Source organism: Accipiter gentilis, chromosome 22, assembly GCF_929443795.1.
Source record: "Accipiter gentilis chromosome 22, bAccGen1.1, whole genome shotgun sequence".
In the NCBI taxonomy this organism is placed as follows: domain Eukaryota; kingdom Metazoa; phylum Chordata; class Aves; order Accipitriformes; family Accipitridae; genus Astur; species Astur gentilis.
Window position 1 is genome coordinate 21439552 of NC_064901.1, and position 27549 is coordinate 21467100.

A 27549-nucleotide genomic window follows, 5' to 3' on the forward strand; every position below is an offset into this window, starting at 1 on the left:
CGCTGGGAGCGTCGGGCGCCTTGGAAACGGACGGAAACTGTGAGGGAGCGGCGGCGGCAGCGGCAGCGGGAGGATGCTGAGCCCCGAGCGGCTGTCGCTGCCGGGGCCCGAGTACCTGGGTGAGGAGCGGGGAGACGCGGCGGGGTAGCGCCCCGACGGGCTTCGTCCCCGGGGGAGGGCTCGGTGGGGCCGGGGGTGACTGCGGCCCGGCCCGGCCTTCCCGAGGACAGCGGCTGAGCGGCCTCACCCCTCAGGAGTGACTCCGTGTCCGCCTTCTCGGCTGGGGAGGGGGCGGCACCGGGGGGGGGGGCTTTACAGCTCAGTGTCGTAGGGCGCTGCTTTCCCCGGGTGCTCCCCTGAGGTGGGAGGGCTGCGGAGCCCTCTTGGGCGCAGGGAGCTCCCCTGCGCTGCCCTCAGATGAAGGCAGCGCCGGCCTGAGGGAGGTGAGCTGCGGTCTCCTCCCCTGTCACATTTGCCATGTGAGTAGTAACAAGCAACGTCCAGCTGCTCTGTGGTAGACTGTAACCTTATTTAGCCCATTACCAACCTGTTTTGCTCCCAGGTCTACGTAAGCAACCGTATTTTATGCTCATTTCCCGGCATGTGTAAGGACGGCTTTTTTTCTGAAATAAGGTAACGTTGGTAATGTTTCCCACATAAAATGGAAATCTTTTAACTTACAAAGCAGCCGCTCCCTTGCAGACTACATCCTTTTAAGCTGACTGTAACAGTCTGTGTTACTGCTTGATGTTCCAGGAAACTAAGGAGCAAAGTGATTCTGTGTTAATATGTCAAATAAAAATAATTAGGATGGAATAATGTCAATATGACTTCATTTAATTCCTAAAGAGGAGATTAATTACAAGCAGTAAGCATTTGGAGTGTGTTCAAGACAGTATTTTTGAAGTGAAACTTTTCAGCCATTACTTTCTAGGCCTGAGAGGCTGTTTGGTAATGACTGTTATAAGGGTATACATCATTTACTGTGGCTTTCTTGTACAAGGAAAGGTCAGAAATGGCATGGATTGCTTTGTGCTACTTGTACCACACGATTTTGCTGTCTCTGGTAAGTGAAAATGGAACAAAACTAGAGAAACACTGCTGGCTTCCAGTAAATGGAAAACCTGTCTTGCAGGGAGGAGGCTAACAGAGCTTAGTTTGTTCAGCCTAGCAATAGTGTCAATGAGGAGGGATCCAACTGTTCTTTCAAAGCACATCATAGCACTAAAGAGAGATGAAGTATTTAAGCAAAGGATTGATCTAATTCATCTTAGAGTAGAATCTCTTTGTGGTATTGGTGCTAGACTGCTGTTAGGGTACTTTGTGTATACCTGCATAGCTGCAATGCTATTCTGTGTTAAGGAAACTCAAGGCCGAAAAAAGAGTTTGTTTAGGGCTCCATTTGGGGTGATTCTCAGGAGACTCACTTTGCTGAAGTTCTTATTGCTGATTTCAATTCTGGAGCTAGTTCAGGTATTCGAGAACAGTATTGCAGTGTGCCATGTAGATACACCCTTTGGTTTTGTGCTACTCTATCACACTACATCAGCATTTTCAACCTACGCATTAATAGAGAGACTCATAACTTTTCCAGAGTTGCTCTAGGCTGAAACTTGCAAAATTTCTTTTTTTTAATGAGCCAACTTGGTTTTAGGTTAATTTAATTGTTTTTAATGAAACAGGCACTTAACTTTTACTTGTGTTAAACTTGTCAGTAAGGATTGAATCACTCAAAACAGTCTGGGAAGCAGACAAAAAATTCTTAAAGTGTAAGAATAAACCAGTTTTCTGTTTAACATCTGAAGTTGAGAAATGAGTTCTAAGAGATGTGCAAGATTGTTAGGTGCAAGCAGCTTTATTAGCCTACTTAAAGTGAGCCACCTTTTATCTCTGTTCCACATGCTGATCTACCATTCCCTTTTCATTTTGTAAAACCTTAGAAATTATTCTGACATTGAGGTCAGAAAAAGACACACATGTAAGCGTGTCAGGTTGAGCAATAACTTGTATAAGAGCCTGTTCTGTAGCTCACTTAGTATGTCCTTCTGTTTAGGTTGCAATATCTGTTGTCTATTAGAGGGGCAAAAAGTGTCTGCTACATTACAGTATTGTTATTAGCTGTAAATGTTACCAATGTTACCAATGTTTTTGTCTTCATGAGCTTTGTAACTTATCAAACTGCTCACAGATCCTACTGAATGAATTGTGTATCAGCAGTAGGAAAGTGGTTAAAAAACAGACAAACAAAACCCCCCAAACTCCAACTCTCCCTGCCCCTCTCCCCCCCCCAATAAACACATCTCCCCACATGTTTTCATAAGATGCTTTTATGTTTTCTACATTGACCTGGTATTCTGAAGTCACCATTCTTTGGATTTGTTCTATTGTGTGCCTCAAAGTCTTGTTAATGTAGTTGTCTCATGTGGGGTTGTAAGCAATTGTGATAAGTTTTGCTTTCTGTAATTTTATTCTGAAGTTGTGTTGCCCCAGGCTGCCACATAAGGTATTCTCTGAGCCTCCCAGATCAGATGACACTGTCTTTCCTGACCTGGAATGGGCAAGCTTCACCTAACCTCTTTTTCCCTTTTTCCTTTTTCAATATCAAAAACAGGCCAACAAATGAAATGAGTGGCCAAAATAACATTAGATGCTACTTGCTGCATTAATATATTTTTTTTTTTTTCCTATTTGAGATGATTCTTTCACATCCAGTTTGGATGCTGAGGGAAATAAAAGCAGTTGTGAACTAAAATAGAAGTGAACAGGGAGAGAATTAAGCATTCACTTAAGATGAAAAATAATTGCAAAGCTTTGGTACAGCAGAGTTCCTGGAGAATAAAAATCAGGGCAACACATCTCATACCACAATGATTGTGGGACAGTAAGTAGAACAGAGATGACTGATACTCAGTGAATAGGAAAGGAGATGAGGTCTGCAGAGTTGGCAGAAAGGCTACAGTGAAGATGTTGTAACAAGCAGGACATTTAAAACAGTATTTTCACTGAATAAACAACATCTAGTGTTTGGGGATAGTGATGAAAATGTGTTTCTCATTTAATGAATGAAACTGGAACTACAGTAGGCAAAATGAGGCCTATTTGAGATACTTTTCCATGCCTTCCTCATTATGGTTTAATAACTGGTGATTGCTCAGTTATTTATAGCAGGCAATGGAGCACTTAGTGTATTGTTCTGCTCGTGCAGCTGTCTTCTAAAGCTTCAAATTGTATCCCCCCCCCCTCCCCCCCCCCCCCCCCCCGGTTATGGAGAAAAAGCAGTAGATTATTGCAAATTTTTGAACTTTTATTTTTCTCTAGATTCTCCTCCCCTCTACTCCCCAACTCCAGGATATGCTTTCTTTTCTTCCTTTGCCAATGAGAGACATGTAAGAACACAAATACTGTTAGGGAAATGCCTTATCAGTAAAGCATGGGGCTACTGAGTGCCAGAAACATGGTTGTGTTTCCTCATCTCTCTCATAAGAGGTCTCGGGCTTCGTGATTAGAAAGAACATTCATGGTATTGGTGCTTTTACAAAACTGAGTACCTCCCAACAGTTATGTAGAGACTTTGCAGGTACCTAGGGTTTACTTTTCTTCTGAAGAGTCTTAAGAAATACTGATTTGGAAAGTCCAAGTGCAATCGTTTTCTTTAACAGCATAATCAATGTATAGGTTATGTTGTTATCCAGGCATCTCAGCTGATACTGAGTCTTCTCTTAGTCTAGATATTTGGTGAGCTTCTGTGAGGTACTCTGTCTGGAAGAGTTTATGGTCTAAAAAGCAGAAAAGAATGCCTTTTTTAAATTTATTTTTTTTTTAAATTTCTTGCTCTGTTGTACACATAGGACAACTATAATGTGGAAGATAAATGACTTTCCCACTGATGCATAGGGGTTTGCATGTAGGAATGTTAGTTAAGCTTGAATCTTCTTGGACTCAGTCTAGTACTTTCTCCAAAAGATGGAGATTTCATCTCCAAACCTGCTGTTGCATTACAGGACTTCCACCTTAACTTGAAAGGTAACAGGTGAAATCTGATCCTGATCAAGGTAGAGTTCCAGAACTGGAGAGTACATAGTCCTTCTACATTTGAGTATGAATAGGTAGGGAACCGTTAGGCTACTTAATGCCTTATAGCAAGCTGGAATGACAGTTACTTCCACAACATTAATAATACACAGCATAAATTCAGCTTTTTTTTTTTTTTTTTTTTAAAAAAAAAGATAGCTCAACAATTTTGCACTGGTGAGGTGATGATTTCTAGCAGCTGTACGATATCTTGCAGAAGGTGGTCTGCTGGAAGGACTTAGACAATTAAGTTAGTCTGTGTGCAGTCTCAGGAGTGCAAACTGAAAGAGTACAATGTCATGGTTTGTGACAAATATGCTGATTAATTGTTTGAAACAAATTTTCAGTTATGGTCAAGATTAAATTATAAACTGAAACATTTCTTAAATTTTTTGTTGAAAGTGGTTTTGAAACTGTGAACATATGAAATACGGTATAGTTATACTGTGTGACCTCTTAGCATGTGTTCCTGAGTAACAGCGGATGTCTCGCATAGTAGTGTTATCTTTGGTGTGACAAGGTCTACTTGTACTTCATTACATGTTCTGTCCTTCAAAAAAAATTTTTTTTTGAGGGTTAATGGGAAATTACACTGTGAAGTTGTGCAAAGCTGGAAGGAACTACAGCTGTAGTGATTTAGCTTTTAAGTTGATCATTTTGTTTACATACTTCCCTTGCTCAGGCCATCCCTTAGCAATATCTGAAGAGATTAAATCCCTGATGAGAATGGGTGAAATCCTTAACGATATCTGAAAGATTAAAAAGAGCATCCTGAAAGACCATTAATGCTGGAAAAACTTCCAGAGTTGACATGAATTTGGTCTTGCAGTTTGTATCCTTACTAATTCCCTCTTGCGTCATTATAGTTTTGGTAATATTTGTATGAAATTGGTTTTGTGTTACTATAGATGTGACTTTCCTATGTGCATAATACAGTAGTGTCCTTAGTTAAGCTCCAGTTCAGAATGAATTCTGAATTAGTATTTAGCTGTTACTTTATACGCTCTGAGGTTAAAAAATGGCAGAAGTATTCCAAATACATTAAAGCTTGTTGTGCTCTTGAACTTCTGATAACTGAAATGAATCTTAACATTAATTGCATCAAATAGTGTGTATTTTCAGCATTTCAGTTGAGGAGGAGGCAAATCACTAATAAAAACTGGTCTTATTATCCAGGAATTCCCACCTGATTTTTTCAATATATTCAGTTATGCCAGGAATGAACCAGCCATTAAAAAAAAAGCCCTATTATGTACATACAGTACAAATTGTTTTGGTAGACAGCTCATGTTCCAGAATAAGTCATCTCTCATGAAGAGTTGAGCAATAATGTGGCTAGCTGATTTGATAATAATTTGATAAATACTTACCTCCACTACAGGGCTCTGTTCTGCTGCTTCTTTAAACAAGGTATGTGATATGTGTTTTACTATCTGATACCAATTTATTCCAATCATACTCTTTCTTCAGGTCGTTTGGCACACTTTATTTTTCTTTGCAACATCTGCTGCTATTTTTATTGCATCTATTGGCCGTCCCATGTTTGCTATTCCTTTCAAGTATGACAGGCAGCATCACTTCTTGGTGAGTGTGCTGGTATACTGATCTTCAGTCTTTCTTCTCTTCCTTTAGAAAAGGCAAACCTGTTGGAAAGAGAATCTTCTTATCAACATAGCATTAGGGAGATGCATCTAAGTTGTAAAACTGGGAAACTAATATGCAAAACCAGTATGGTTAACGTGATTGTGTTGCCAATACATGCTGAAGTAGGTATCATGTAACTGACACAAACAGTACTGTGGCACTTCCAAGGTCTTAATCCTCTCCATTCCCCAGCACTGCTGATAATAAGAATGTTACATATACGCAATATCATTACTTAAAGGTGACATGTATTTCTTCCTTCCTCCTGAATTTCTGGCTTTGAGAATTTCAGTGCATGTATTCTGTTTCATGCAGTGGTATTATTTGCATTAAATTCTCCCTCAAGATTTTTCAAGTATCAGTGCTTGTTCTTACAGTATTTGTAATCAAACTTATGAATTAACAGATTGTTTGTTCTCATAAAAAGATTGAAACAAGTAATTTGATGGCTTATAAAAGGACTATTTTTGCTATTTTAAATACACATGCAAAATGATTTGGTGCAGTTACGGCTAAATGGAATTAGTTGTGATTTTCTAATCGGTTGTTGTGATGTCCATAGACATTGTGGATTGACTGTGGATGTAATCCTCGTTTCTCCTTTTACTTGTAAGATGGAGGAGATTTATATAATTTGGTCTGAATTAAACAGCCACTGTTCAGCCCTGAATTTAGTTCTAAGCTGAAAGTGGATTTATTCCAAAATTCACTTTAAACATTGGGCATGTGAGTGATGGTGGGGTGTGAGAATGTGAGTGTGGTGGTATTACCACCAGAGGCCATTCACCTAAGTGCTGCAGTGGCCAGCTTTGGAGGAGCTGTACTGTATATATTGCTACTGATTGAACAGAGGCTCTAACTGTAACCTCGCTGCTAGTGGTTTAGTGATAAGAATTAAGATATTCTGTGCAAAGCTATCTACTTAACATTAGGACATGGGCTGCCTGAAGACTCCTCTGTGAACTTAATCCATGAGATCCTTCTGTGAAATCTGCCTGGTAGTTCTTAAATCTGACAGCAAAGAGTAGCACCTACCAAATGAGTGTGGCAGGCATGTTTACTTACTGTTTGGGGTAGTTGCATGGGATTTCAGGGAAGAGTTTGGCAAATATTGGTTGCATTGGAAAGTTTTGTACGAGTAGGGAGGAGAACCTTTGTTGCGATAAGCCATAAACAAATAAAAGCTGAGGATGATAACCTGTTGTAATACCTCCTGTGTGGAAGCTGCAGTATACAGGAGTTCTATCAGGAAGAAAATGAGTAGAGACAGCAAGCTGTAATGGCGCAATTGCGTGAGTATTTGGGCTTTACATTCTGATTTGGACTTGCTGCCTTATTATTGCAAAGTATGAGCAATATATATACCAATACACCATATCCCCCTGAATTTTCAAAAACTATTAAAACATATGAATCATCTCATTTATTTTGCACAGGACCCCACGGATTTATAACTCTGTTTGCATAAACAGTTAATGTTCCAGTATGGTTCCAGTGTTTGTTATGGAAAGTACCATTTGTATAAATTATGGAACTACTATTTTGCTATAACCAGACTCCTGGCACTTTATTTTGCCTTTCTGGCCTGCTAGAACCTGCCTGCATATTAGATTTTATTCTATGACTTTTCTGTGTAGGGTAGAGTTGGTTGGGTTATAAAACATACTACTTGTACCATTCCATGGAACTGGGCAGCCCACGAACAGGAAGCCAGAGCTGGAATTTGGTTTGGCAGTGTGAACTGTGCTACCTGGATAATAGCACAGCAGCTGAAGAGCCGAAGAGAGACTTCTCAAGGAGATTGCAAGTGCTATTTTATTTCAGTTTCTCTGCTCACCAATTTCTTCCCTCCCCCACGCCTCTACCTACCTTCTGGGAAATAGGGAGAGAGGTTCTTTGCCAGGATCCTTAGGCCATGCAACAAAAAGCTTAACAGAAATACCCTTTTACTAGCAACTGTATTCAACAGTGACCCATGTATATACGTGTACATTTTTAAGTGTGACAGAAATGTCTGAAATTCTGTGTTGAAAGTTAATTTATTCTCCAGGAGCGGACTTGAAGGTATTTGTTATAGAGGTCAGCCACATTGAGCTTTGTAGCACTGTGGGACCATGCCTGTCTATTCCCATAGGCTTTTAGGGGAGAGATTAATGACTCTAAAGAAGCAAAATAACAAAAATATGTTTCATTGATGGGGCCTATCCTATGAAAGGAGTGTATACTTCCCCACAAAGTTTTGAGAAAGGCTTTGCAGTTGAGCAGAAGTTATTGCAGGCAGAGATGAGTGGAAGCCTGTCTGCTAGTACCGTTTCCTGGCTTAATTTGGTACCGCTGACAGCTCAAGAGGGGCCTGGAAAGACAGTTTCTGAGTGCAAGATGGGCTGCATAACGAAGAGGGAGGAAGGATGGGCTGAAATAAAGTTACTCAGTTGCTGTTATCTTGAGCCTGTGACTGAGCTGCACGACTCATTCCTCCCTCGGGGGACACAGGTGCGCAGAGCTATGTTTCTTTAATCACTCACATAAATTAAATTTATTCCTTTGCATTAAAATAATTAAATAAAGCTACGCCCTGTATCTTTTAGTACCAGATAATATCTTTGAACCTTTGGCTCACCATTTTGCTATCAGCTGCAAGGTATTTTCCAGGGTGTGCTTAACCAATTTTACCATTGTCCTGAAAAGTGTTCTAGGCAGAGAAATCCCCTGATAGCAATCAATGTTCATACATACTTTTAATCACTGTATCCACTGGGAATAATCATTTCCGGGCTTCTCTTTAAGTCCACCTGCCTCACACTAAGATGAAAGGGACTTCCATGCTGTGTATCAAGTGGTGCAGGCTTGATGCTTACCAGGATATTAAGCACAAATTAAAATGGTTTGAAGCATATTGATGTGGGTCTGAGGTTGGCCAGTTGCTGGTGAGGGGATGATGCTGCCAAGTCTGGAGCAGATTGGCAAGGAGGAAGAACAGCCCTTGCCTTTCCTATATCCCCTAAGGGTTATCTCTTGCTCCTTTTTAGGACACGACACTACTTGCAAAGGTGCAGTAGCATACGTGTTTAGGATGGAGGTGTGTGCTTTGGGAACAGGGTTTGTGTGCTTTCCAGGTTAGGAATGATTTTCCTGGGTTTGTTGTGACTTGTCTTCTGATTGTTGAACTTGTAGATTTGGAAAGTCTGCTGCTTGGTAGCTGGCGCATCACCCCAGACTCGGCTCTTTGTTGCTCTAACTTGGTTTCTAGCCAAAAACATCAAAGGGGCTCAGTGGCAAATCTGTGTGGCTTCCTCCCTGGTAAATGCTTGGTTTGTACAGAGTCTGCCCCCTGCAGAAGCAGCAAAATGGTTTGTGTTGTCCCAAACTATCTTTACTCAGTAGTCTTAAAAGTGAGTGGCATTCTCACCAAGTGAGTGGTTGAGTACTGGCAGATCCACCACTTCTGAAATTTCCGTATGTTTGGTTTAGGCAGCTATTTGAGACTGACTCTTGAGCAATATAAATCTCTCTTGGCATTGAGACCTGTTCCCCACCTGCCACTCCAAGAACATTCATTGATGCTTGTATGGAAACAGATGTACTTTTATTTGCACCTTTAGGAAAAAAAAACTTTACAGAACAACCTTAGAGCTACTTGGCTTTGGTAAGGAGGGAAGGGCAGGGAACACCTAAAGCTCTGCAAAAGCTCCATCAATACAGCATTGACAATCTGTATAGGAAAGATGGCTGTGACTCAGAACAGAGATCAGGAACTTCTCTTGAGTAAGCATTTTCCAGTGAGGCAGTCTCACAACTCCTTCTCCTCTTCCTTCGCTTCCAGAATCCCAGGGGATTTTGAAAAAGGGTCAGCACTGTTAATGACTATCTCTGTGTAGCCGGGAAAGAAAGCAGGATTTAGGTCGGGAATTTTACTATCCATATCTGGGGGAATGAAACCTCTACTCTCTGAGGGAGCAAATGCTTGTTGGCTTGTTGTGTAAGGCACACAACCAGGCTGGTCTGGCTCTGGGCTTTGCAGGCCCCTTGTATTCTAATTTCTGTCTCTTACTGTCTTTTATTTGCAGCTCAAAGACATGTCCTCACGTACATGGAGGATGCAGTGAGCCAGCTGCTGGAGAACAGAGAAGATATTAGTCAGTATGGCATTGCCAGGTTCTTCACTGAATAGTAAGTACATCAGGATGCTGCCAATAGGGCCAGTCTGAGGGGGGCTTTTGGAAACAGGCAGGGTACATGGAGAATGGAGCTGGACACATGCTGATTATGTTGTGAATGCTGGATTTCACTGGGTTAGCCAAGGGCTGCCTGAGCATGTTTCGGAAACGTGCATGGGTTTCGTACAGTTCAGTACCTCTTCTGTTACAAACATTCATGTGAAGCAGTCACTTTGGGGAACAGAGCTTTTAAAAGCATATAGAAAACCAAATTCTGCTTGCCTTAATCAAGGCTGTTAGTATCAAAAGCAGAGACTGCTGCTGGTTTCAGCAGCACTCATTCTTCCTTTTTCTGAATTTGAACTGTTTTGTCTTCTTGTGTGATTTTTGGCCTATTGAATGCTTTAATAGAATGCCCCTTCCTCCCTTGTAACCTGCATAAGTCCTTAAATAATGAACATAATAATTAACACAGATAATCTCTTCCTACTACTTTGGAAAGATTTTTTTCGCGGGGGGAAAAGCTATGTGCTGGTCTTCAATGTTGTTGATGTTGACTCAGCCGATTGCTGTATGTTTTGCCAACTTGATCATGTATTGCACAATGTCTAAAACTCCAGGCAGCTTCATTAAAGATCTGTTGGTAATGTGTGTACTTGCAGTGGTTATAAGTCTCTGTCTTTTGATGCCCATTTGAAAATCTTGCCTTGCTTGCTTCCTTCCTGTTACCTTTTTCTGAGGCAAATCAATGTGTAGAGTATTTCACAACAGTTTCTGTACTACAGCAGCGGAAGAGGATCTCAAAGCATAGGAATAGCTTGCTTTCTCAGTTGACCACAGTTTCTTTTTGTGTGTGTGTTTTTTGTTTTGGTTTGGGTTTTTTCTGCACATCGGTGTCCACCTGATCTCCAAATGAGGTCTAACTTGCTAGTTCGACTGATTGGACAACTTGCATTATATTTTCTTGCCCCATGTACATTTTCAATTTTTAAACAACTGAGATTCTCACTGGTAAATGAGTAACTAAGATAAATACTGCAGCAAGTTGGAGGGGAAATTCTTTAAGCTTTTTTTTTTTTTTTTTCTGCCCCCCCCCCCCCCCCCCCCCCCCCCCCCCCCCCGACTAGTGTGATTTTGACCATCTTGGCAGAGGAGGTAAGATATCAGCCATCTTGCTACATCTGTTTGTATAACAGCTCTTTTTAGATAGGTGGCACTGTAACAAGACAATATTGTTTCTTGGTAGTATGTTATCTCTTTTGCTCTCAACAAAGTACTTTCATGTGGCATGAATGATCCATGTTGCAAAATCTGGAAGACCCATACAAAACAGTATAAAGGCAATTTTACTAGAAGAATCAAACAGCTTACCAAGGCTGTTTAGTTTTACTGTTAACATTTTTCTGTAGCTTAGTGTAACTAGAATGGATAATGATTTTAAAAGACCTTGGAAATCTATTTTAGAAGCAAATAATACTTGGTACTACATGGATTTTATATAATATTTTTTGTTGTTGGTTATGAAGTAGCTCAAACTCTCAAAATGACTCTGCATTCCCTCTTTGTAGACTACCAAAGTTAAAAAAATGCATAGTATCATGTATGAAACTCTTACTACACAAACCAAGGAGCAGTATACTTCCATGTTCTGAGCAAGTTGCTGTGGTCACTGTTAAGTGGGGGTTGCAGAGAATTAATCATTGAGAGTAGGTATTGGGGACAAATGAAGGTACAACCTGTGCACTTGACGTGATTGGGAATCATGATACTCCATCTGATGTAGGTGAGTTTCCACAGAAAGTAATACTGAGATAAGTCAGCTGAACAAATAGTAAACAAGAGCTTAAGAAAGATAAAGAGCATGACTACGATGACCTCCACCCACCAACAGGATTTCTTTACCAGAGTTGAAGGCAAGGTGGCTCTGAAATACCCAGCTGAATTTGTTATTCAGGCATCTCTCCAGATTGGATTTGGTTTGCACCTACTTTGAAGCTGACACCTCAGGGCCTTTTCTAAACTTCTGATCATATATACTTAAATTAAATGGTGAGCAAGAGGTCTTCCATGCTTTCTGAAACTGCTCACATTGCTTCTCTATAGTATTTCTTCATCATGACATGATAACCATCTTATTTTCACTTCCTATCCCTCTTCTGCCTTTGAAAGAGTAAATAGTAATTCAAGGTTGTTATAACAAACAAAACTGTCACCATAGAGCACAACCCTCTGATTGACATAGGTGCTGAAGATCGTGTTTTTCCCATTTATTTTCAAAGAAAGATGTGAATTTCTATAATGGCTTTTTGTTCAAACTGTTCTGTGGAGCTTCTGATTTCTTGAAAGACAGGAAAAGACTGCATGTTCGTTTCTTCTGTAAGTAATATAGAACTTGTAATTCTTTTGCTTTTTGCTTTTTTTTTTTTTTTCTTGGTATGTCTGGAGTTTAGCAGATCAAACTGTGTTCCTGTACCAAAGCACAAACAAGCTTAGTGATTTTGAGAGCTGTGAAACTCTTAAGATTTGAAATGTGGGATTCTTTATTTAAAGTGGAGAATAAATGATTGGCAATATGGGTGTAGGTAGACTCGGAATACAAAGTTTCCTATTACGAAAGGCTCACAGGGCTTAGTGGTGAACCCTCACTGCCCAATAGATTTCTGTTCATTCACGCAACTTGTCAACATTTGTTCAGGCTATGCTTTGAAGGCTACCCTCCTCTGCCAAGCAGATAAGCTTGATCTTGATTTTTATCTTTAATCTCAGTATCTTCAAACTCAAAGATAACTTGTGAGATTCCAGAAGGTTTGTGTACATTCTCCCAGTGTTTTCCTTGTTCTAGGTTATTTTAAGTGAGAGGATTGTCATGTGCATATTTTGAAGTATGCTGCAGTGATTTGAGATGAAGGGACTTGGTATTAAGCTGTCCAGTTTTTAACATTTTGCTTTCTCTATTTATGCTCACTTAAAATTAGAGACCAAGCCCAGGGTTTAGAAAGCTAGCAGTAAGGCCCAAGAAAGTGACTTTTTTCTTCCCCCCTCCCCCCTTTTTTTTTTTAAATGTGTATGGGGATAAAGTAATGAGTTCTGTAACTTTTCAGAAGTAATGAAGTTAGTGTGTCAAGGATGGGTGTTAGATATTCTCCAAACTCTTTTCAGAGGGCACACTTTTCAATAGAGTGGTGTTCCATGGACCTTTCTTGCTGCATTCACCACTTGAGCAATCATGGATTCTGCATCATGCATTGCAATGCCCCACCTCACCATGAGTCACTTCAAATGTTTGTGCTAGTTACAACAACTATTTTTATGGGTAGTTAAGAAAATTTTGTTGGGTTTTAGCTTACCTGAGTGAAATTTCATAGCTGAAAACTGTGGTCATGTAGCTCTGTATGGATCAAGCAGTAAGTGTTTTGCAGGCAATGAGTGTTTCTAGTTGTTTCTAGGCAATGAAATTGGCTAGGTATTCTACTGCTACCCACAGCCTAGCACCAGGATTGCTGATTGCAGAAGGCTGACCTTCATCTCTATGTTTCTCCTTGCAGAATATTTTTAGTCTTCAAGGATATTTTTTCTCCTACTTTATTCCATTGTTCGTTTGTCCCAATCATGTGGACATCTGCTTTCAATTTGGGGCGTACCTTGAGGCTTCCCTCATCTGACTCGCCCCTGACTCTTACAGGAATAGAGATCAATCACCCTTCTGCCAATTAATCCACATCTTTTAGCTAAACAAATAAAATGCCTCTCTTAGGACTAGTCTTGATTTTTATAGATATGCTGAAATGCTACTGGTATTTGTTCATTACAAACCCAAGAAATCTCTGCACTGGTTTTGAATCTGCATGAAATGCAGACTCTTGAAAGCCCTCTGTGTAATTACACACTAATGCTGCTTTACTTCTTCCAGGCTAACTTCTGTGCCAACATATCTTAAAGGGACATGATCCTCCTATACATTATTTATCATCCTTTTTTCTTGATCTTTCCTGTACCAAAGAAAAACAGGGCCCCCATGCTAATGCATTTGATCATGGAGAGGGAATGTGCATAGCATCCCACTTTGTATTTTCTGGGATCTTAAAGGAGTCTGTGTGACTTTTTTTCACTTCAGCTGGAAGAAGCAGCAACAAAAATTTTTGACCAAGAGACTTCCTACTAGTAATTTTTGCTTTTCTCTGGGCTAACCCTTTGCTTGAAACTTTCTCTTCTGGTTTGCAGGTAGATGTGCTACTCTGTTCAAGACTCTGGAAAGCTCAGAAGTATTGATCAGCAATAACTTAGCTTGGGCAGGAGACTCTTCTTCCTATCACTTTTATAGTGTGTTTGATACACAAAACACAAGTGAACTGGAGACACAGGAAAAGGCATTTTTCTATCTATGTTCTTCTCCCAAAACAATTCTTGTTTCTTTTGTTTCTGGTGAAATGTATTCCTGATCACCTGCCAGCTGGAGCATGATTGAGAAAGACATCTTGCTTTTAGCTTGCAGATGGAGCACTACTACTCTGGGCTCTGCAAACTGATGTCTGAGATCCCCTTTTTCTGTAAAGGATGTTTCTGCTGGCTCTAACTTGAAGTGCCCCTGCTGGATCTTGTGTGACAGTTTGATAATATTTATCTGAGAAGGTGTCTGTGATGTGTGTGTTTGGTGGGGGGGGGGTCGGGGGTCAGATACTGCTTTTAGATCTGTTGTGTGCCTGGCAATTCAAAATACCAGCTCTGTGCTGTGTAGAGCCCTGTTCTACACAAAAGAATATTTGCTTTGTTCGGGGTAACAGGACTGTCAGTGCTATATAGTTTGAGATCCTTGGATAGGAAGATGTCATAGTGAGACGTATCAACTTCTAGCAATGAAAGTACCTCATTTTCTCTTATTGTCTGGAACAATTTGTTCAACTCATTCCTTAGGGACAAGTATGATACTGCTCTCTTGACTTTCTCTGGCAATAGCAGTGACACAGGCTTTGGTATCAGAAAAACTTTTGGCTTGTTCAGTCCTGTACTGCTGTACAACATTATCTAAATAAATCTGTAGAGTAAACAATGTCTTCCTCTTTAAAGTAGTCTCAGTACCCTTTGTGGGGGAGGGCAGGGGGGAAGCGCCAGAAACAGGACAGATGGGATGCCCATGAGAAATAAGCCACTCGCTGAAGACAACCTTAATTGGCAACTGGAAAGAAGATGAATTATCTGCTTATAAAGTGGAGAGATTCTCAGAGCTAGCTTAAAGCCATCAATTTTTAGTTGGTTTTTTTTTTTGCATCTCTGTGTTTGTAGGCCTTATCATCATCATCATCTTGCTGTCGTCTGCTCTGCATCTTTCCCCTTTTCACAGTAACTTGTTCTGTCTTGTTCGCAAGGATAGTGTAAGCTCTTCAAGACAGAAGTGATATTGTACTGCATGTACTTTACAACATCTAGCATTGTAGAACGTTGTGTCCATGTGTTGTACAATTGTAGTATAAAGAGCAAAAATAGTAGTGAGAAGGTCCTTAGGGCTTTGACAGGTTGTGCCAGATTCCCTGAGAGATGGAGCCATTCATTAGAATTTCTCAGTAAAACTGTTTGGGGGAGGGGCATTGGTGTTTGAGGTTTTTTTGTGTTAATTCTGTGTGTTTTGAACAAATTGGTAGCCTCTGGGAGGTAACAGTACTTTCAGGTTCTTACATAAAATGTTGATATTCTCTCTGATATAATCTTATGAGTGATTGCAAAAATAATATTTCCTGTGTTCCTCCAATACTCTCAGGATTCCTACATGTCTTCTGCTCTGGAGAGAAAAAGACAAAATTATCACACTCAATGCAACACTGCACTGAGCCACGCAATTGGTATGAAGATGCTGCTGTCAATGACCTAGCTGTGAAGCAGCCCTTTGGGCTGAAAATCTCAGCTGGTATAATGTGCTTGATGGTTCCCGACAGGCTCTCACTTGGGATTCCTTGATCCCTAGGGCACTGCCTAAGAGTGCTGTCTGCCTCTCTTTTGCTCATCAGTTATCTGTGGAAAGAGAATGAATATATGCACTCAGACACAGCACTTGTGCCAGAAGCTCTGAGGAGTAGATTTTCCAGCTAATGTGAATGAGTTGCTATGAGAGAGACATTTTCAAACTCTCTCTGCACAGAGTACATGGATTTGCAGGACTGCATTTGTTGACAAATCTTTCTGGGGAACCTCTATTAGTTGCATGTTTCTCCACTTAGAGTGGTGCTAATGGACACAAAGCCTTTCTGTTAAAGTCTGTTTGTTGCCTTTCAGTCTTACCTCTACAGAGAAGAGTTGTCAGAATGGCTAAGTCTCTTCCTTGTAATCTAAGTTTCTCCAACCCATATTAGAAATTGGATTTCAATACCCCTAGTCTACTGTGCATGTGGTATGCGTTTTGTATGAGAGCTATGGAAGATTTGGGTGTTGTGGATAACTTGGTTTATTTGTGTTTAATGTTATATATATTTTGTCCAGAACCTCTAGATCTGCCACCTCAAGGGTGGTGTTTTTATTACAGAATTGCTTGACAGCAGAAACAGCATTTGGTATCTTCATCTGACAGGCAGGATCTATGAATTCCTGGTTTTCCCAGAGTTGTTTCTTTGTAACAAACATTGCAACAAGTCCTAGCCTGACAAATATGCTGATTGGGATGACTGCTGTTGAGTAAACAGCTGGAAAAAATGCATATATTAATGGGAATAACACACTGATTCCCACTGTAGTTTGTATGCTGCCAATATATTAGAAAATGTAGTGTTTTATTCCCACATACTCAAGAATCTTACAGGTAAGTGGTTACTCAGATGAGTCCAAACCCTGGCAAAGAAATACGGGGGTGGGTGGGGAAGGTAAAGAAGCTTTTTGGTAAGCAGGACAATCTTGGAAGGCTTGTAGCCAAAGGAGTAACACAAAATTGAACATGAAAGACAATGTTTACCATTGATGGTGCATGCGATAATACACTCCGCTCAGGAAATTTATAATACTGTTCTGGTGACGGAAAACTCTAGAGAACTTCCCATAGCATATGAATGTTAGCACTTGATATCAGCATCTTGTGAGCACAGGGTAGTTAGTTATCTGTAGATAACCCTTCACTTCTGCACTTATTTGAGCTGCACTCTGCTCTTGCTATTTGAAGAGAGGCAATCACAGCTTTTATATGCAGTATGGTCAGATTATGATGCTTCTAGTATGTATTCACTGGTGTAGCAGTGCAGTCTTTGCCCACTTTCCTACTCCTTTACATCATGGAAATTACATATTTATTTGTGGTCTTTGTCAGAATAGTTGCAGCAGAAGTGGACTGGCTACCTTATGGAGACCTTATGTAGTCAGGTATGTTTGTATTTCTTACAACCTTGAATGTTGAAATGCAACGCATTTGCCATCAAGTTGAGCTTCCTAATGATGGTTAAATCTAATTGCATATAGGCAGTATTGATAGCTAATAAAACTGAAAAACAGATGTTAGAAATGTTCCAAAAGCCAAAGTCCAGAAACTTGGCAAATGGTACAAGCTTTAGGACTATATGTATCTGACAACTGTGTTTGTGTTTTCTCTCTGGGCTGGAGTTGAATGTACTACCCTCTGTCTAGTCTTAGCTCATAACTCTAGCATAATTCTGTTTATGCTTCCAATTTTTTTATTGCTTTTCATCATAGTTGTTAGTATTACTTGTACAAATTCGGAGATGTATACATGATCCCTGCTGGGAGTTAAAATCAGACTATTGTGACACACTTCAAATGTGTAAATTTATTCTTGAAACAAGTCTGGATAATTTAGGGAGAGAGTGAAAAGGACAAAATCCTAAGGTTTGCTGAAAATTGATCTCTCTGATCTCGATCAGAAGGCAATAAAGAAGTAATTTTTCTTGGTTATGTGAATTTATGATACCGTTTCCCTACTCCTCAGTCCATCCCACTGTCTGCATTTGGCAGTACAACAAAATAGATAGGCAAGTCATTGCTGTTCCCAAGAAAATCTTTATGGAGCCTCCTCTACATGTGCTCTTTGTGGTTATTTTGCCATAACTTATTTAATCAGTTGGGTATTTCATAGTGCTCATCAGGTCCTTTTTGGGATGCTACAGGGTGTTTTGTTTAATTTTATTTTCTCCATCAGTCTAATTGTTCTTAATATCTGTGGTATTAGGTAGTTCCTGCCTTATTCCCATGCTTGCATTTCTGATCACAAATCTCTGCTCTGTTTTGGTTTGTATTCTTGCAGAAGTGAAAGGGCCCTTAAGTCAGAATTGGTGAACTGTGGCAATCTTATATTGTCCGTCTTCCAATGAGGAGAGGTCTGTAGTAGAGCTCACCGTGATGCAAAATAGATATTCAGTGCTGAGATCACAGTTTGACAAGCACCTTTCTCCGTAATTCTGGAAAACTGCTCAGCTGTGCTTGCTGTTGGAATTCACTCTGTTGGAATATATGAGGAAAAAATGAGAAAGATAAATAGTGACATATTCACAACAGATGTAGTGGGACTATTTACAGTCTTTTGCATACAATCTGCAACGTGTATATAAAGCAGTAATCTCTTTTCATGCTTCGTCACATGCTGTAAGGATTGAATTTCCTGCAGCTTCTGTAAATGTTTTGAAGAAAACTGGTTTAGTAATGTGAAACTGGCACCTGGAATCCAGTAGAAATGCACTAGGGAATAGCAGCTTTGGAAAAACATAATAATGTAGGAAGTTTGGTACACATTGGTGTGTTTTCCCTTATTATATGTGGAGGTCTTTATTTTTAAGAATTAAAAGGCATAGTTTTATCATTTTTCTGTTAGGAATTTTTTTTTGTTTGGAACATACTGTTTCCTCCAATAAAATTTTTGATGTCTCAAGCTGTAAGAGAACCGCTGTTGAATACATGATAGCTTCATCAATAACTATACCTTTCTCTGTATTACTAACTCATATGGTTTAGTTCTGGTTTTAATGAAGCATTTTGGTGTGAGTCTAGGCTACTATATGTATATACGAGATCAGTTTCAGAGGAGTTCTTGGCTTCCATCTAGCTAAGCTTGTAAGACTTTGTATTAAATTGGAATAAAGTAGTGTAAGTTTGAGGAACACTTTATTTTTTCCCTTAAAGATCTTTAAGAAAAGATGGATCAGAATTTGAGGTTGGGTGGGTTTTTTTGGTTTTGTGGTGTTGGAAGGACTTTTGTATTCATTCTTAGGCTGTAAAATGTTGTGGTATCACAGAAAATCTTGAGGAGCATTTCTGCTTGTCTTGCTAAGAATATGTGTGTTCCAATGTGGACAAGGTCAACAAATGAAAAATTTCTCCTAAATTGGATATGCCAAGCTGTAAAACTCAACAAATGCCTGTAACAATGGGAAGTGATAAGATCCCATAATAGGATTCCTTATCCTTTACAGGATAAAATCCCGTAACTGTCTCTGAATGCCTGTGAATAGCAAACTGCTGAAAGTCTTGTAGCTTGCCTGAAAAATCTATTTTAAAAATATGATTTATCTTCCTTTTCTTAAAAAAAAAAAAAAGAAAAAAAGAAGAAAAAGTCTAGAAATCTGGATGTCTTCAGAGAACCTGAGACTTTCTAGGCTGTGTAGTGTTGAAACTACACAGATTCCAGAACACATTAGCTTTAGAGACTTGCAGTAACCTCATGTCCTGTAAAACTAATCCTATTGTGTATCTTCAAATGAATTGGACAAACTGTAGCTGGTCAACACTGTAGCCAAGCAGCTGTGGTGAGCACAAAGTGGTTTAGCTAAGCAATCTCGAAATGCAGAGTTAGCATTAACGTCAAATGATGAAGCTTCATCTATATTAAGAAATTTTGGCAAGGTTCATTTGTTGCCATGATGGAAATATTGGAAGCTGCTCAGTCTTTGAGGTGCTATAGTTCTTGCCAAGGCAACTGAATAGGTGAGAAAGTATTAGTTGTAAATTTTTTTCTTCTTCTGAAATTCTCCAGTCTAACCAAGACTGAAAAGAGCAAATATGGGGGCTGCATGCATGGCACCAGTATTGAATCTCTTTGGAACAGTCATTAAGTTATATTTCAGTAGTTCCTGCATCATCACAGTCATAATGTGATTGTGCTGCTACCTTTTAAAATAATTAAAAGTCTAATTTATAAAACATGGAACTGTCTTACAATAAGAGATACATGAGACTACGTGCAGAATGGAGCAAGCAGGCCCTTGCTCATGCTTATACTTTGGCCTCAACTTTCTGAGAAGCCAGTTTGCCTTCACTTGGCATTATGCTTTGATCTCAGCAGTACAAGATGGGTGCAGTTATTCAATAATTTTCAAATTCATACTCTTCCTTCAGTGGACATTGACATTTTGGTATCAAAATCCATCTCTAGTCGATGTCAATTCCATAGCTACTTCCAGAACTGTTGTTAGACTAGAGGAAATCTGAACACTACCTTGTGTTGCTTGTATTTTTAATAGTGTTTCTCTTCTTTGTGCCATCTTCTCACCCTTGCCGCAGGTTCACTGCATGGTTTCTATAGTATCTTGTAGCTGGTGAATGAATTTCACAGCGTGATAGGGAGGGCAGAAATACATCTGCTGGTTAATAAAGAAAGCCAAAGAATGGAGATCACGGCTTTATGACAGTAAAGCTTATTGAGGACTTCTCCCATACCCTCAGCATATAGAAGGTTATAAAGCAGTTCAATAAGGAATTTTCTTCTTGCCCCAAAATGTCTAGTTGGACCAGCGTGAACAAATACTAAATACTTTAGCTGGAGAGTTAGCAGTTTTCTTTGTGTAGTTATAATTCTGGTATTTTTTGTTATTTATTTATTTGTTTTAGGTTTTGTAGTGGGAAAGGGCAAGGGTTTTTGAGGGAAGCTGGGTAGCAACTTGCAATATCTCCATAAAACTAGTTATAATGGTATTCGTGCAGCTGTCTCTGTGGTGCACAACTCGCTGTTTTCTACTGTAAAAACTAAATCTCTGTTTATACCAGCAAGACCTTTTCAGACTCACTGAAACACCATGTGGTCTGAAATAGCACCTGATCAGACTGAAAGAGCTAGTCCTGCGTGATTGATGCTTATCTCTGAAGGCTTCTTTACTTTTCCCTTAAGCACCTTGGAGGGTTTCTGCAGGGCTATTTACCATCTTCCATTGTATGCCCTTTCCCATCTTCCTGAATACTAGGTTTCCCAGCTCATAACTCTTAAGAAGAAGCTTTATTTCAGAGTAGAAAGGGGCCCCAATATGTGGCCTATTATATCCATATCAGCTTGCTTACCCTTTTCAAATGGCTATTGTGTTTTAATAGGGCCCTGCCTGGCAGGGGGAGTCTTTAATTCCTACTACATAAGAATGGCCAGCTTGAGTTACAGCAAACTGCAGGATGCTGCTCTGATCAAAAGGCCTCTGTTTTTAGAGATCTCCCCCCTTCCCATTTGCTTTTTTTTTTTTTTTAAATCCTGGGCTAATAATTCAACACAGTAAGGTCATTTTAGCTTTTGATTTGAAAGCTTCAAGGTGTTAAATTACTGACCTAATATAGGAAAAATTAAGGGAGGGGGACTCTAAAAAAGATAAAGGGATTCTGGGTAATAAAGAGCAAGCACAGCAACTCCTTTAATCCTTTCCTTCTCCAGAATCTGTAGACAGGTCTCAGAGGGTTTCGTTTGCTACAAAGCAACATAAGAAAGCTTGTTCGCTGCCTGCTCTGAGCTGTGTCACAGGTGGTGTGGTTCATTTCCTTTCAAAGAGTACTTGGGATAATCTCTGTACCACCTGTATTAATTCTGCCACGAATACAGATATTCCTGAGCCTATACCAAGAAGCCTGAAAACAAATCATTAAAATTTGTGTCACTCCTTTCCCTCTTTCCACACCCTTCAGCTGAAATAAACTTGAGTGGGTGAGACAGAAAGGATCTCAAAAAATCCAGTCTCTGTGTTTGCAGCGTTACATCACCCAGTCTCACCAAATGTTGAGAGTGTTAATGATTTCCTATCTGCCTGGCTGTTAAAAAAGGATTTTTCCTTAAAGTCAGTCATCAGGAATAACTTTCAGCATCTGTTTCGTCTTAACACTCCTAACACATTTCAGAGGAAGTGCCTAAAAAGCACTGCTAATTTCATTAGAGGAAGATGGTGATTTCCTTGAGGCTGACTTCATTGTCCCAAATTTTAATATCTGTGGAATTTTAAACAGCACTTGATAGAACAGCTTTGAATTGAGAAATGCTAATGCTTCTATGCTACCATCCAAGAGGGATAGCTAAAGAAACAATCCCATGATCGGTCTGAATATTGCAAGTAGTGTAGTTCACTTAAACCAATAGGTGATGAATAGAATGATCTTAAATTAAAGTATGCTTGTGGAGCAGTAATGTATTCATCACAGCAGTGAAACTGGGATTTTTTTCCCAATGGTGCCTACAGTTTTAAGTGTTTGCTCTCTGGGATCCTTCCAGGGAAGGTAAACCTTACTTCCCGATTTCAGAGCGTAGCCTTGGGGTAAGTGTGATTGGTCACTTGGGGACGCTTTTTGTGTGGATGAGTTATTTAACAACAGAAATTGCCTGGGTTTTAAAGCCTTTTGAATGTCAGTATTTTCTGTTGCTAGAGCTAGTTCTTTGTTACCCATTGTACCATAGTCTCTAATCCTAATACTCCTGATTATCCCTACTTACTGTGCTTTGGTTCACGCTATGAAGCAGTCTTGGAGCTCGTGACCTGGGTTTCTTTCAGATGGAACTAAACTGGAAGATGTGTTCCAACTGCAAATGAGCATTCAGGCCATGGGACCAGACTAGAGCTAGTCCAGAGCGTGTTTCAAGAAAAAATGAACCCTAAGATACCCATGTTGACATCAGGTCCTCTCCACTGTTTCTCTCTACAGATGTTTCAGTCAGTCTAGACATAACCTCCAATGGCAACTTGCGTTTGAGCCTACCTTATTTTTGTTGAAGATACTCAATTCTGTTTTAATGACTTAGACACCTGTGTAACTGTGAAGAAAAGTAGTGCATGTGTGGGAAATTGTTCATGCTGCAGAAGCAGCATAAGCCTTCAATCTGATATTCTTCCTTCATCGTGCTCTTGATGGAAAATGCAAGCAGTAATGCTGTAAGTTAAGGAATAATGGTCCTTGTTCCTCGTTTTCCATTTACTAGAGGAGGGAACCTGTGAACTCATTCAGCTCTTTGCATGGTAACCAAAGGTGGCACCTGCTAGGGAGACAGCAGGGTCCTGGCAAGCTCTTCTGTCCTTCTTGGGGACTTGGGGCGCTCTCTGCATTGTGCATATTTGGCTTTGCCTGAGGGAGAGGCTAACTAGTGTAGTGGGTTTCAATTGGGATGTTACCATAGCATCCTGGGACTTTTACAATCTATTTAGAAGTCCAAAGGTTTGAAAAGAGTGCTTGAAAGTTTCTGAACTCTGGCAAGTTGCCGAAATGTAATTACACAAAAGACAAAGCCTTACTGAAAGCAGCTCTGTTCAGAGAAGCAGCACCTGAGTACTAGAGTTCCCAGCATAGCCATTTCTGAGAGCTGGGGCTGTTTTATTGCAGTCTCCTCCCAGAACTTTTTTTCTTCCTCTCAGGTGCACGTGCCATCCCACAAGCATAGACTGGGGGTGCTGCAAGATGCAGCTTTCTCAGCAGTCGTGTTGGAAGAGACTCTGTTCTGTGGTTTGGCTGCTCTGGGGCATGTAAAGAAAAGGAATGAAAAAGTAAGCATCTTGAAGTCCCTACTGCAAAAGTTTCTTTAGATCTTCCCATCGAGCAAGAACCTTGCTTTATTTTTCTCATCTTTCTTCAGAATATTCTCACAAGTGAATGGGAAAAGCTGTTTTGTTAACAGAGTATCCAGTTGCGTAACAATTCTTGCATGAAATATGAGTGTTTGCAGTGAACTGGTGTTAACTAATGAACATTCACTTCAATTTCTAGTCTCAGTTTCGGCAAGACAAAGTCATGTCATTAGTAACTTCTGTTAATGTTCTAATTTGCCTGCTCTACTTACTGGTAATGTAGAGGGCCTGGGCAACCATTAGGTTTGCAATAGGAGGCTTGGACACTTGCAGAGTTGTTGAAAGGTTTCTTCTTGAAGGAATCTCTTGCAGATGGCTGCACTGAATGGCTAAAGAGGGAAAGAAGTTAACCAGAAGAGTGAAGAATCATTTTCCCTGCTTGTGGGTTCACAAACCCATTTCTAAACGATTGAGGACAAAGTAATACCTTGCTGAGATAGTTTGTTCCCAAGTCTTTCTCCTGCAAATGTGCTGATAAGCTCTGGACACCTAACTTTGCTAAGGGTATGAGTTGCTCAGTGAGAGGAGGGTAGATAAAGGGAAGACTGAGCAATGCTGAGGGAAGAATCTCAGCAGCTGGTGAACTTGCTGAGAATGTTTGAGCTAAGTTTGTTGCTTTGCTGTTGATATCTTGCTTACTTAAGCCATTCCTCTGAGTCTGCAGCCTGTTCCATTTTTGTGTTCAAAAGAAACTGGAAAAGACATCTGTTCACATGTATATAAAAATCATAGGTGAGGTGTTGGTCATACTCCCTGCGTGCTGTTGGAATACCTGCACAGCTTTGGGTTGTCACCACTTCTTTTTCTTCCAGAAGGGTTTACCTGCAGGTTGTTACTACTTGCCACTTTTAACAGTAACTTCACCTCTGAGCAATTGTTAAGGAAAAGGTGGCCAAGTTATTTTCATACTGCCCATCTACCCATGATAAAGGAATTTCAAAATACATAGTTTGTTCAAAATGTATAGTGTTCCTGTCTCTTGTAGTGACCTTAACCCTGCCTGAGAATAGATCTGTTGATTTGTCATTGGGCTGCTTGCTGGATAGCTCCATCATGGGCTGGCTCCTTTGAGCTGAGCTTTTACAACTTATAAAAAGGAATTTATAAAGTGGGGTCTCTGAAATGCAGCATATTAACTGGGGTAAAATTCTGACTCCCAGGCTTGCAGTCTTGAGATTTTGGGGAAAAATCCTTCCATTGTATAGTTAAAATCTGATTGCAAGAAATGAGGAATGAAAGAAACATCGTACCTCTTTTACTCAACTAGCTGGCGGCACTTGGCTGTCAGCACATCCAGGTGTGCTGATGTTCCAACATATCCACCCACTCTTTTAACTGAGTAAGCAACAACAAATGATATCATACCCTTCTGCCTGCTAGGTTTAGAGAGCCATCCCATACTGAAAATGCAAGTGACTCAAGTTTTCACTTATTAGAACTAAGGAGTAATATGGTAGGGCTGTCTGCTGTGAGTTAATAGTATGTTAGCTTCATATCTGGACCTTTCTATGACAGTTGTGCCAGGATCTGCTTGCAGATGTTGCATGTGTTGTAGTTGTTCCGAGCAACATAATTTTGTGCATTTAATTGTACCATTGTGCCTTCATCTTCTTTCCCTTCCTAAATGTCTCCCTTACTTGTGTCTTTGTTCTGAAAGCTGCCTTCTCATATGACACCAAGTTTCTTCTTTTTCATTCGTATCCTGCTTTTCTCTATCAGCCTGTCAAATAATTCGCAAAAACAATGCAAATCAGAAATGAAACAAGCCTTACAGGCTGTGGTTTAGGATGAGAAGATCTGAAATCCCATTTCCAGCTTTGTCGCAGGCATCTGGTGGGACTTTATGCAAGTTACTTTTCCTTACTCTGAACTGGTTCACTCTAAGGCAGTGAGCTACAGCACTTTGTAATGAATACTCTTTACTTACAATGATAGTCATGGGAGCCCTTTCCTGTAATTCTGGCATATTTTGATCAGGCACATGATTTATTTATTTACTTTAATCTCTTGGGACAATGGCTGTGCTTTCCTCTGGTTTGTACAGCACTAGTGCATGAATAAGGGTTCATAAATACAAAATAATATATTTGTCCATATTATTTACAGAAAGAGTATTCCTAAGTCCAGGATTCAAGAGTCACGAGTGTTTCTTAATCATAAGGTGATTGTACTTATTTTATTTGAGTTGCATTTCCTTCTGGGTAGGAGGACTAGATCTGCACGTAGCTTTCAACAGATGACAAAAAATTCAATTTACTCACATGTCCTTGAGAACCAGGACACTAAAAAAAAGAAATTGTGATTCTTTTCTGAAAAATTGAATTGGCTTCTCTCCACGCACCCCCCAGTTGTTACATGACTTTTTAATTTTGCTCAACTGTGTCTGGTATAATTCTCTTTCAAATGTGAGACCCTTTTCTATACTATGAAGGATAAAGTGATTTAAACTATTTATATTTAAAGAGATGATTTAAAATTGCAAACTGAGAGGGTTCACACTGACCACTGGATTTTGTCTGTTGTGGAGATGCTACCTATGGAGAGGTTCTGCTGTGATGAAAGTAAACTTGTATCTTTTCATTAATTCTCTCCTATGTGGGAGAGTTAAGCTGCTGTCCCAAGTGAATGTTTTTAATGATCTCTCTGGAGTGTTTGAAAGCTTTGTCCTACTTGCACAATGCAGAGTGAAATGCATAAAATCTATCTTTGAGGCAACCCTGTCATTATACTTTTTGGTATAGAATGTTTGTATTTTGCATTTCTATTGTTCTTGCATGTTGAGCTTTACCATGCGAAAAGGAGAGCTTGTGCTTCAGAGAAACCTTTTTAAGACAAATGTTTACTATGGTAAGTTAGCCTAAGGTGCTTAAAACTCAAATATGAGAAATTTGTACTAAAATACAAGAATGTGAATATCAAATTGACTATTGATCATAATGAGCAGCTACTCTTTTCAAAATGCACTAGTGCAAAGTGTTGTTTAGTGAAGCAACAATCTGATTTTCATGACAACTGAAGTAGATTTTATACATCCAATACAGTCAAGTTTCAGTAAGCTAGAAATGAAATCTTGAGGCTTCTGTCAAAGAGGGGTTTTTGGTGTTTTTTGGGGGGTGGGTTTTTTTTTTGTGTGTGTGTGGCTTCATGGAAAACTGTGATAAGAATAGCAGTGAAATTCAAATGGTACTAAAGGAAAGGGCATCTTCTGGTCAGATAAACAACAATTACTCTTGGCCAGCCATTTTCCAATGGATTGGTTTCAAATAAGTGGCTCTTGGACACCCCTCGCTGGGATTCTTTAGAATGAATTTTACTTTCACAAACTTCTAATTCCTATAATTAAGTTCCAATGTGTGGTTTTTGCAAATAGCCTTCTCTCTAGAGAACAGATGGGTATAAACTTTGGAGATTTGGTTTCACAAAATGTAACTGCCAGTGGTTTTCTTGCTATTGTTCCAGCTGGCCCCAGAACACTCACACTGGTTCAGCTTTCTAACGTTCTCTTGTTTTGACCTTATCTCCACAGTTTTAACAGCGTGCGTCAAGGAACACACATCTTGTTCCGTGAGTTCAGCTTTGTTCAAGCTACCCCTCACAATAGGGCATCTTTTCTTCGGACCTTCTGGAGGTGTTTCCGAACAGTTGGGAAAAATGGAGGCAAGTATTCCAGCATCTGCTGGTGCTCTGCTACCTTGACATTAAAATCATTAGTTAGGCTATTAATGCAGTACAAATACCGACACTTCGCACTATGTTGTAATGTTCTAACATTGTTAATAGGGAGACACCGTCACAGCTGCCTGTGGAATAGTTAAAAAATGCTTGCAGCATGAAGTGTAGCATAGGAGCACCTTGTTGCCAGTGCTGCTTCCATTACAGAACAGTATGTCAAGCAACAATAG

At 39.9% G+C, this 27549-nt stretch overlaps 1 protein-coding gene across 1 annotated transcript; it reads left to right on the forward strand.

Annotated features, from left to right (window-relative positions):
• LOC126049519 (centriolar satellite-associated tubulin polyglutamylase complex regulator 1-like) lies at positions 1 to 27549 on the forward strand. Its single transcript, XM_049826010.1, has 4 exons — positions 1 to 119; positions 9783 to 9885; positions 27174 to 27304; positions 27527 to 27549. Exons 1-4 carry the CDS (start codon positions 74 to 76, stop codon positions 27547 to 27549), a joined length of 303 nt encoding a protein of 100 aa, XP_049681967.1. The 5' UTR covers positions 1 to 73.